This window comes from Halichoeres trimaculatus, unplaced genomic scaffold (assembly GCF_033239565.1).
Source record: "Halichoeres trimaculatus isolate MK-OKI-2021-1 unplaced genomic scaffold, fHalTri1.1 fHalTri1_scaffold_11, whole genome shotgun sequence".
NCBI classification, from domain to species: Eukaryota; Metazoa; Chordata; class Actinopteri; order Labriformes; family Labridae; genus Halichoeres; species Halichoeres trimaculatus.
In genome coordinates this window covers 21,076,932-21,088,038 of record NW_027437189.1, presented here as the reverse complement: position 1 = coordinate 21,088,038, position 11,107 = coordinate 21,076,932, and the positions used below count along the sequence as shown (strand labels likewise).

General features: G+C 40.5%; 1 protein-coding gene across 1 annotated transcript; it reads right to left on the bottom strand.

The window, feature by feature from the left end:
- Positions 1-2,230: 2,230 nt before the first annotated feature.
- amigo1 (adhesion molecule with Ig-like domain 1) lies at positions 2,231-10,341 on the bottom strand. Its single transcript, XM_074681788.1, has 2 exons — positions 9,821-10,341; positions 2,231-8,792 (listed from the first exon to the last, which is right to left on the bottom strand). Exon 2 carries the CDS (start codon positions 8,687-8,689, stop codon positions 7,136-7,138), a length of 1,554 nt encoding a protein of 517 aa, XP_074537889.1. The 5' UTR covers positions 8,690-8,792; positions 9,821-10,341; the 3' UTR covers positions 2,231-7,135.
- Positions 10,342-11,107: the final 766 nt, after the last annotated feature.

Genomic DNA, 11,107 nt, shown 5'->3' with positions numbered 1-11,107 from the left:
GAAAAATAATTTCATGAAGAACTGATTAAAATGTTTGAATTTACTTATCCCTGTGTCTTCTCTTATTCATCTGTAAGCTTAGATACAGCAACAACTGTGTTTAGTAAAGTTTGACTATTCACTTTTTCACTGTAAGTAAATGGTTGACCTGGCTGAAAGTGTTTCAGTTTTTCAAATGTGGCTCTCATGATAAATAAAAGCCAAATAAGGCCTAAGTCATCACTTTCAATGAGTCATACACAGACTTACTGCTTTAAGGTTTTGAACTAAGTGTGTAGACAAGCAGCATAACAAGTTACCATTTTTGCATTATTTGCTTTTAGGTGTTTTTGCCTTATAAGACGGGAAAGAGACTAGTAATGTGGGTCAAAAGCAAAGGGAACCAAACTAGTCAGGCCAGTACTGTGACAATGAGTGCAGCTTTTGAACATGGATCTGGTGGTTTCATCCCTGGTCTGATCAGAGCCTCAACACATTAAATTCATATATGCTTAGTTGCAAGGTAAGATGTTGGATTTACCCCATATTGGTGTATATAAGGACCTTTTGGAGCTTCTTGCCTTTATCAGTAACCGGTGTTCAAAATACTCGTTTAGTCTGTTCAATATAAACAAACCCAGTAAACCTCCCACTATTCAACCATAGGATTAATGCTTTAAATGTGATTGTGAACGACAAAAGGCAGTATGGTGTTACTTACTTTGACCACTAGATGGTGTTAAAATACCAATGAATTTTAATTGCTCAGCATTGCTTTTGCTGGGCAAAACAAGCGAGCGGTGAAGACCTATAACTACTATCCTGTTATGCAGGAACATACTGTTAAACAAATGTATTACACCACCTGTCATTAAAAAACCCTCCTGCACCATGCAGCGCTCCAACTCTAACTCCTCCTTTTCCTGTGAGTTCACTGAAGAATTTTGAAACTTATCTTACATTTTTATACCCACATTTGAGCCATCATACTGGAAATCTCTGATGAGTCAGAAATTATCAAAGGAAGCACTCAAGAACTAAAACTTTGTTGTTGTTCAGGAAGGCAAGTGAATAATTGCAATTTGGCAAATTAGAAATAAAAATTGCATTGCTTTTTTTTCTTTCCTCCTATTTTTTTTTTTTTTTTTTTTTTTTGTAAAATAGTTTATTTGAAAATTCCTGAATGAAAATAACAATTATAGTTTAGCATTGAAGATATAACTTGAGTTTCTGGTGGACTGACTCTTCAGGGACAAAAAAAAGTTTGCTAATCAGTTATATCGCCTTAATTCAAGGCAGAGTTAGCACATAAAGCAGAACATGTTTAATCTGTTTGACACTCCTTTTTTAAGGTGACTAAATCTAGATAATGCATGTAACAGTGGCGGCAGGTTAATTTAGGATACAAAGTGATATGTGCACACAGGCAGTCCAAGATTTAATGTACTATATGACATGAAGAATTAACAGAGATTTTAAAGTTGCACTGGTAAGTGATCATTTTTACTGACTGGGGGTTGATATGTGATGTTAAATTTGTGCAAATCAGATTTTCTATAATTTCAGTCTATTGATAATCAAAGGAACATGTTTTGTGCCCTCAATTTTATGTCTCATCCTTTATTGGCTAAAATATCATCTGTAAAATGTTTAGTAGATCTAAATCATATACTTTCAGAGCATTTAAGCAGAAATAATGAAAACAGCCCAAAGTTTAAATCTTGATCTTTATTTGGTCAAATGAAAAATTAGCCTTTTTACCTATACTGGTGTCACCTATTCTACAGTCCATGAAGCTCTCAAGCAAACCATGCGAAGCCGTTCCACTTTAGCTGCTAGATCTCTCGGATGTTATGGAGATGACCAACCAGCTCGTCTTGAAAGCTGTGGTCAATAAACTCTGAGCTTTTAATGCAGATAAAAGCTCTCGGGAGTGGAAGGCTTTTAGGCTCATCGCCTCAAGGATGTTTTCCTGTAATTTGCTACTCCATGGTGAGATAAATGGAGGAAGATGTTTGCCGGCAGTGATAAGCCTCTCCCTTCCATGAACTGATCATTATGACAACGCTTAATGATCCATTACTGCAAAAAGCCTGTGAACTGCACATGCACCAAACCGAGGCTTTTGTCTCTTGGATTCTGCTGATAAAGGCATGAATTATGTTATGCATCACTTTAAACTTTGGACTGTCAAAACTCCTGAGATTTAAATACCCTCTGTTTTCAGATCATATTGACATCTCTTGTTTTCCTGTGTCCTGACTTTTGTTAAAATAAAGAAATAAATAAATAAAAATACCCACCAATTTTATACAGACAGAAAAAAAACAGCTTTAGTTGTTGTAAATTATTTATTGTGAAACTCACCCATATCATCTAACAAAGCCAACAGCCCAAAAACCTAAAATGCCATCATTTTTTCCTGATTTCTTTATGGCTTTATAAGCAAAGTCAAATACTGACTGATAATTACTTGCAGGCTACATACTCACTGCCCATCGAGACTCACCGCGCTCCAAAACTGGCGTTATTTTCATGCAGTTTTGTCTCAAAGATGTGAATATATGTGTAATTATTCTATCATTTCACTTAACCCTATCACAGAATTAAGTTTCAAATACATCCTATTTCAATTAAAAACAAAACAAAAAAAACCCCCACCCCGCCTGATAAATAAACATATATGTCAAGACTTAAAATTTGAAACAGCTAACAGAAGCACAGCGGCAGACAAAATGCAAAATGATCAACATTTTAGATTTTACAAGAATACAGTCAGTACACTGATAGAACAGAGCAGTACACAACTAATCAATACTGAACACACATAAAAGTGAGTCTTAATACGCATATATACTGTATATATAGATACACATAGGAAGGCAGATTTGCTTTGGACAGAACAAAGCTTTACTTATCCTCTACATCAGGACTAAGAGAGTTTTATTTTTCTTTCAAAAGCACTGAAATTTGTATTTTTAGCAACATCCAGAAGAAGACCACCTATTAGTCATAATTTATTTGGTGCTGGCTGGCTTCACAAATATATTACTGGATAGTCAGGCCGAACAATGTTCACGCTCTAACACCCATGATACCTGTATTTGATCCGAGCTTTTAGCCATTTCAGAGTCTGTGGACTTCATTCAATATCTTCTCCTGAGACTCTGTGGTGCCAGGTTTTACACTTGATGGATCTTGGATTGATCCCAGGATGAAAAAGTGGGAAACAGCTTGTCTTATTCAGTTCCACGGGGAGAAACCTGGAGCCAGGATCCTATGAAAATAGACCAGATTCCAACCACCTGCAGCCAGTCTAAATGCTAAATGTGGCTTCATTGAAGTGAGCCTTGTGGTATTTTTTGAAACGTTCTCTTTCTCCACCTGGTATTTCTATGTGTGAGGAATGGATGATTCACACACCAACCTCTGATAAGTGTGACTTCCTCTTCACACCCACACAAGAGATGCTGAGGTGCACACTGCAACCATGAATATAACATTAAATTCGCGTAAAATCCTACTGCGCTCCAAAATGTGTACGTCATTTCAACTGAGTATCCTACTGACAATTAAACCTAGGGTTTATAAACTTTTAGACAAATACCTATTTTTCTATTTAGTGTTATATAGAAAACTAAGAAGTACTGAGTATTTACTAACATTATACGTTCCAAATTCTCACACTTTATTTTCCAGCCACTTGTATGAGCAGAAAAGCTAACGTACACTACAAAGCTGCAGGCGTTACCCTCATAAACAAATACCAGACAACTTAAAGGGCATCACATTCACAGCCTGGCTGAATGATTGCTTTTGAACTTCATACGAGCAGGCACATAATGACCGAGGAACACAAACAAAGCAGATCTATCTGGGCTGAACCGAGGTTGTTTGTGTATACAGAGGATGGCTGTGTGTGGCTCTGATAGCACACCTTTCCTCTCCTGCTCGCACAGACAAAGACATGAGACACAGACAGAAGCTGCAACGCATCAAAAGATCCAATTAGCATTTATGTCAACCTAGTCTAGTAAAATGCCACACAGTTTAATTAAATCTGTTCTTGTTGAAGCAGAGACTCTGTCTTCTGTTTAAAACCTTGTTAGTGAAGCAGGGGAAGCGTCCTGCATCTGAAATTCAATTAGCAATTATTCAACAATGAGTGTAGAGACTGTGCCAGGACTTAAAAACATCAGCCCTCTCCAATGAACAACACTCAACATTAACATGAACACTCAACATTATTTGACATTCACCTGAAGGTCTGGGTGTATTGCAGACACTTGCATTTACCTGCTATCATAGCCTACAGCTTCGACACAGCGTACCTACAACAGGGCAAAACAGCTACATTTCAAACTAATGTGAGTCTGGTTGTTGTCTTTCTGAGCACTGTAGTCTATTGCTTGTGACCTAGGAATGCTTGTGCTTTTCAGTCAGTGACCTAAAATGTTCCTGGCTTTTGTAAGGCGCTTATTTCAAAGCCAGGAAAGAAGCGTATGGGCTGGATCTCGCAGATTTGAGCATTGGTTCAGCACTTAACTTTTACTACCGCTACAACAATTTACAAGACCTAAGACAAGACCTAAGAATGTTTATCTGTTGTTGTTGATGGAGCCACATTTTGTAAAACGCTCTTACTTTAAATCCAGAGGAATAACACAAAAGCTGAAGCAGCAGTTGTCATTGGCTTGGTGTTTAATTTCCTGCTAATGATGGTGTGATTTGAGATAAGGGATGGGTACCTTTCACATCTGAAACCATATGGTACCTATACTGGGTACCTGGCGATCAGTACCGGTACTCAATGGTACAAATTTTTGGTACTTTTTTGTATTTATGTGGTAAAAAATATCAATTTATTTAATAATTAGTTATAATGTTTTTTATTTAATTCAACATATTTATTCTTTTATGTATAACTCTGCAATGCTGTGTTCATGTCCAACATGGAAAATCACCTACTCTTCCACTCCATCACAGTCACAAGGATGCATTTAGGTACCTAAACATGGTACCTTTTGATTTTATGTGATTCGGTACTCGGTACTTTTGACATACAAGTACCTAATTTGGTACCCATCCCTTTTTGATATGATTAAAATTCAGGAGTAAGAGGCATTTGACAACAAACCAAGGTGTTTATATTTAGTCACTAATATCTGTTTGTATTCGTAACTAGACAATATGTGTATTGTCTCACAGGACAACACAAAGATGATTTGATGTTTAGAGGAAGGCTCTAACAGTTTCTTTTGGACTCTGCTGAAGATGTGGTGGAAGGAAACTATTTTGATTTACTATGATACATTTTTGGCTGGTAAACTATCTCCCCGTTAGCTATATTTGAACTGAGGTTAGGAAAATATCTCCCATAAATACAGTCTAAGACAACACCTTTTACTGAAAATTAAATGTAATATAGACAATGCACCTGTAAATCCTCCCATTGAGAATGAATTAAAACCATACCCCTGCTATAGGTGCCTACATGGAGAGCTCTTGATGTATTTTGGAGCTTTGGCATTTGGTATGGTTAGTGGAACTGCAGGACTGACATCTCACCCCTTCTTTTACAATTTACTTACTGACGAAAAGTCAGAGGTCCCTCAGGTCAGTCCACTCCACATAAAGACTGGTACCTACTAGGAATAGACTAATTATCAGCCTGGCTGATTATCGTTCGAGCTGGGCCAATTATCCGCACTGATATTTAGCATTTTGAGGCACATTGGCCTTTTTTTTTTTTAAATCCCGGTGGCCGATGAGAAAGAACCATCCAATTGGTGACACGCAGAGCCATTGTTTGGAAAACTTGACTTACTGTAGAAAACTTTGAGTTTTCATTTAACTTTTTAAGAAAGCTGCTGAGCCTGGGAGCTTTTTAATAAACAAGCTTAAAGACGTTAAAGTTAAGTGTTGGAGCTCGTAATTTTGACACGAATATTTTTACTTTTACTGCAAATGAATATCGGCCCCAATATCGGTTATCAGCTTCCTTGACTACTGATAATCAGTATCGGTATCAGCCATGAGAAAAACACATTGGTCTATCTCTAATCCCTTCGATGACTGACTTGATACTATAACAGGTATGGAAAGTTTGATGACTGTTGTTCTTGTATGAATTTTTTCTTCCACCTTCTCTTCTTTGCTCTTATAATCCAGAGAAAAATCCTTGTTTTGTTGACAAAGGTGATGTGACATTACTTATTTTAAAAATCAAACAACTAAAACTTAACTCTTTGGAAAAACTGACACTTGTACATAAACCTATGTGATAAAAGCTAAATGCTGCTACAGAAAGAACATTTGAGTAAATGGATTGGACATATATCTTACTTTTCTAGTTTGAACAATATTACCTTTGTTAAAACAGTCACCAGGGGGACAGTAAAAGTTCTGTCTTTACTTTTAGGGAGTTGTTGTGCTGTTTATTTATTTTTTTAAACACAGGTTAAGGGCCACACATATGTCTTTAAATATGGATAAAACAGTTGTGCTCCAGTGCAAGTAAGTACCAGATGAGCAGTGGGGTGGGACTGACCTGGGGAAACATAATGTGTATTTGTAACACAGGGTTTCTCTCATGGCCACTCAAGCTTCAAATGGTGTGTTCACAACCTGGTGATTTTCAGTCTGTATCCCTGATAGGGGAGGGGTTCAGGATCTCTGCTCTAAAGTTTCTATAAGATGCAGTCTAATCTAGATGTTGTAATAAATACAATAATGAGCCAGCCATAGTTTCATTAAGATTATTTTAAATCTACATACAACCTGTGCATTAAGAGCACTGAGCATTTCTCCACACTGAAACTTGCTTTAACACTTCCTGAGTGCTGATATTAACAATCTGCTGTCTACATTTTGCTCTCACCTTTTGTTGTCCTCTGCCATTCCTTCACAGTATTAATGATAAGTGCTACACATTAATATGCTGGAAAAGTCTTGCTTGTTTGTTGTCATTTTAGACAACATTATAGTTTGTTAATTTATTCCCTTTGAGATCCTTGTTTTCACTTGCCAGCAACAAGAGATAAAAATCCTTCCTTCTCTTCCTCAAATGTAGTCAAAGTCACAGGCTACACGAGCTGAACATGGCCCAGGTTGTTATCAACGTCCAGTCACGTCCAACATGTCTGCCAGTCTTTTCTCAGACCACCATAGGGGTGTCTGAGAAGACCGAGCTGATGGACTCTGCTACTGACTTCTTCCTCTTCCCTTTCATAAGAGAACCAGCCTCCTCATCCATGTCCTCTCCATCATCATCCTCATCATCCTCATCCCCATTTGGGTTCAGCTTTCCATTCTGGCTCTGCAGCTCCTTTGAGTCTATGAACGCCACATGTCGGTTCAGCTCCGCCTTGAGCGCAGGGTCCTCGTGTGTGGGTGTAACGCTGAGCATGGATGAGTGGATGCTGTCCTCCCCTCGTGTTTTACCTTTATTAGGACAGCAGAAGCAGCGGCATGGTGTCATGTAAAGGTACATGAGCACCAGCACCACACTCACCAGGCAGCCCACTAAGGTGGTGTATGCAGTGTTTAGTGTCTCTCCGTTCCCATGCATGGTGAAGTTATGAACTTTCAGCACCACATAGATGGTCTCGTTTAAGGCCTCGCTCATGGCAATGCAGGTGTAGGTGCCAGAGTCCTCTGCTCTCACCGGACTAATCTGCAGATTCCCATCTTTCAACACTTTGGCGGTGTGGTTGCTCCCAGACGTCACCATCATATTGCCAGGCATCATCCAAATCTTTGACATCTTCCTGTGTTTAGTGTCACAGTTCAGAATAAGTCTTTGCTCCAGAAAAGCCTCTGCATCTTTCTCCTTAAACGTGCTGCAGTTCATGCTGTCGCCGCTGAGATCAAAAACACGCTCAAAGGTTTTTTGTTGGCCCGGCAAAATACATGTGTAGTTGTCCTTGAAGTCCATGGCTGAGTTGAATTTTCGGATGTACCAGTGGGATAGGAGTGTGAAGAGGTCACAAGTACATGGCAGGGGGTTATCATGGAAGTACAGTCCATTTTTAATCCAGGCAGGCAGCACCTGGAGCTCATCAATGGGTAAATTCTTGATCCTGTTAGAAGACACATCCAAGAGACTAAGTTTCTCCAGGCGGGATCTTTCTTTGACCAGCTCTAGAGGGAAACGGGAGATTTGGTTCTGACTCAGGTAGAGCTTCTGAAGGTTGATCATGGTTACAAAAGCAGAGCGATCAATCTGGGAAATTTGGTTATTGTAGAGCAGAAGGACCTCGAGGTTTACCAAAGGCTCAAAGATAAACTCATCAAGCTGCTTGAGACTGTTTGAGGACAGATCTAAGTATCGAAGGTACTTCACATATAGAAACGCCTCTGAAGACAGAAAATGGAGACCGTTATGGCTGAGCAGGAGGTTGTGGAGCTTTGGGAGCCTGGTCGTGGTCCACTCAGACCTCAACAGCTGTATGTTATTGTAGCTCAGATCCAGCACAGCCATATAGAGAGGCAGACCTGTTGGCACTGAACTCAAATTCATCTTGGAGCAGCTCACAATGTTGGAGGCGCAGATGCAGTTCTTTTGGCAGCCCAGGGCAGATCCCGCCACCCCTGGGAGCCAAAGGAGAGCCACGCAGAGGTAGAGGGGGACAGCCCATCTCTGAAGCTTACTCCAGTGAGGTACTGCTTCCAACAGGCTGTCACCTGCTCTGGTGGAGGGCTGCAACATGCTAGTAGTTGATCTAAATCCCAGAGAGGTTCACTACGATGCCATTCTTAGAGAACAGCAGGGGAGAGCAGCTGGAGGATTCCCAGGCATTGCTGATGAAAGGCTGAAAGAAAGTAGAAACAAAGAGGATAAATAGATTGATAGATTTTAATGTACATACTTGTGCACCATCATGCCTAGGGGGAGCTGTCTGATCCCATCAAAACCAAAATACTGTGAATGAAAGTCCCAGCTAACCACCGCCACATTTCAAAACACGTGAATTTTCTGTCCCTCCCACACTGGCAATCACTCGATAACTGGTCCTTAAAACGCTTCAGAATATCTTCGCTCTAGTAATATGTGTTAATACAAGAATAGAATATGCTTATGTGACGCATGTTTGGTTATTTTTTTATTAGTGGAAGATATCAATTAATGGTTCCTTCAGGTTAAAGAATACTTGAACTCTCATTTTTTTGTCACTGCTCAGACAGTACTTTAATTCTTTAATATTCATGTGACTGATATTTTAGTATACAACTCTAGAAATGGATCACATTTCACAAGCGTTTGAAATTTTGCAAGTAAAAGCTTCACATGCAAATAAATAAGCATGCAGCCACAGCCTCACGTGTACACACAGCATGTCTGTGTGCATCTTCTCCATTTGCTCGATAAGACAAGTCACAATCACAGTGTGCAAATTGAACACTCCTCACAGCCCGGATACTCCTTGACTTCTGCACGCGAGCAGTAAACACAGGATCTGTGTTTGGCTCACAGCTCTCTGATGCATGTTCTGTTTTAAATTCGCTTTACCCAATGCTGCTCTGCTCAGTGCACGTCTTCCTTTAAAAATAACACACTGTGCATTCACACTCTGAGGGAAATGCATTGATTTTTTTCTTCTCCTCTCCCCTCTCTCATTCAAAAGCACGATGGAAATATTATGGTACTCTACAAACAAGGAAGCCAATAAATCGACGAATCAAATTCAAATGTGAAATCGTACAAATGTTCAGTTGTGTCACGTTATGAAATGTCCCTGTCCATATGAGGAAGAGCGATGCTAACGATGCACTGCACCATTCTGCCCGAAAACAAACGCGCACATCATGGAAACGTGAGCAGGGAGATGGAGACTCTTACCTCTTAGCGGGATGCAGCGATGCTGGCGTTGAGTAAGACAGCTTCTCGACTGTTTACACAGCTGCTGCATTCACAATCTCCGTCTGAATGAGTCTGTGAGCCCTCTGCTGCTGCTGCTGCCGAGGACAACAGCGGAATCAGGGAGGAGGGAGAGCACTCAAACAACCCCCGTCAAAATAATCCAGCTCCACGCGACATCTCAGAGCGAAATTACGCATAACACGGGGTTGCGTAAAGAGCAGAGAGCACGTCCTTTCAACTACAACCGATAGGTGACTCTGTTTCAGTCAGCCCCTTCGCTTTAGATGTGACATGTTGCTCGGTGGGTACACACGCGGTCACAAACACAGCACGAGCCCCATGTGAGATAATTGGCGCAGTTCGAGCAGCTCCGGGTCCTGTCTGCTCTCATCAGCAGCCGTGGAGATAATGAGGAATGACCGTCCCTAGCTGACGAGCCTCCCTGTGATTCAATGCTAGCCTGCTGCTGCGGCAGTAGATGGTGTGTGTTTTTCGGCACTTTGAGCGCCAAAAGCCAGAAGGCGCTGTTTAGCTATGGAGGGCGCTCTAAGGTTGCGATACGTAAACACACTAGGCTACGTAAATTAAACGAGAGCACCAAGGACACAAACAACCACAAAGGACACGCTCGAAGAAAGGCTACAGATCAGGTAGTTTACAGTTCTACAGTTTCATGTTGCAGACGGTTTTGTCCAAAGCGACGATCAACTTAAGCAAGAATTTAGACAAAAGGGAAAACCTTATTTAGTGTGACATGTTTTAAGTTATTTGGCAGCAGGTGCTGCAGTTAAGTGCAAGAAGATATTTTTTCCTATGTAGAATAATGTAGCCATAACTAAAATTAATTGCTGCAACAGTATAGTTCAACCTTCAACAACATTCAATAACCAGTGCTAAATAGTCACTAAGAGGAGGGTCTCAGACCTTTGAACTCATTCTACCCTTGAGGACAAAGAGGAAAAGGGTCAGCTTAAGTGCCTAAAGCTGCGTTTCCACCAATCAGTTCGGGTCGGTTCAGTACGGTTTGGGACGGTTTGGTACAGTTAAGCCTGATCCGTTTGCGTTTCCTGTGCCCTCTTGTGGTAGGCGGCGCGTAAGCCGGATGCCGGAAGCCGCAGCTGTTAAACAATAGCGTGACGCCGTAGCAGCTTACCCCGCTATTAAATCCAACAAAGAAAACGGATGGAAGACATGCAGCACTTCGTCCTCTCTGTGATTGTCATGTAGCTCTTTGATACAAAGTGCAATCAAGCTTTGTTTCAGAAA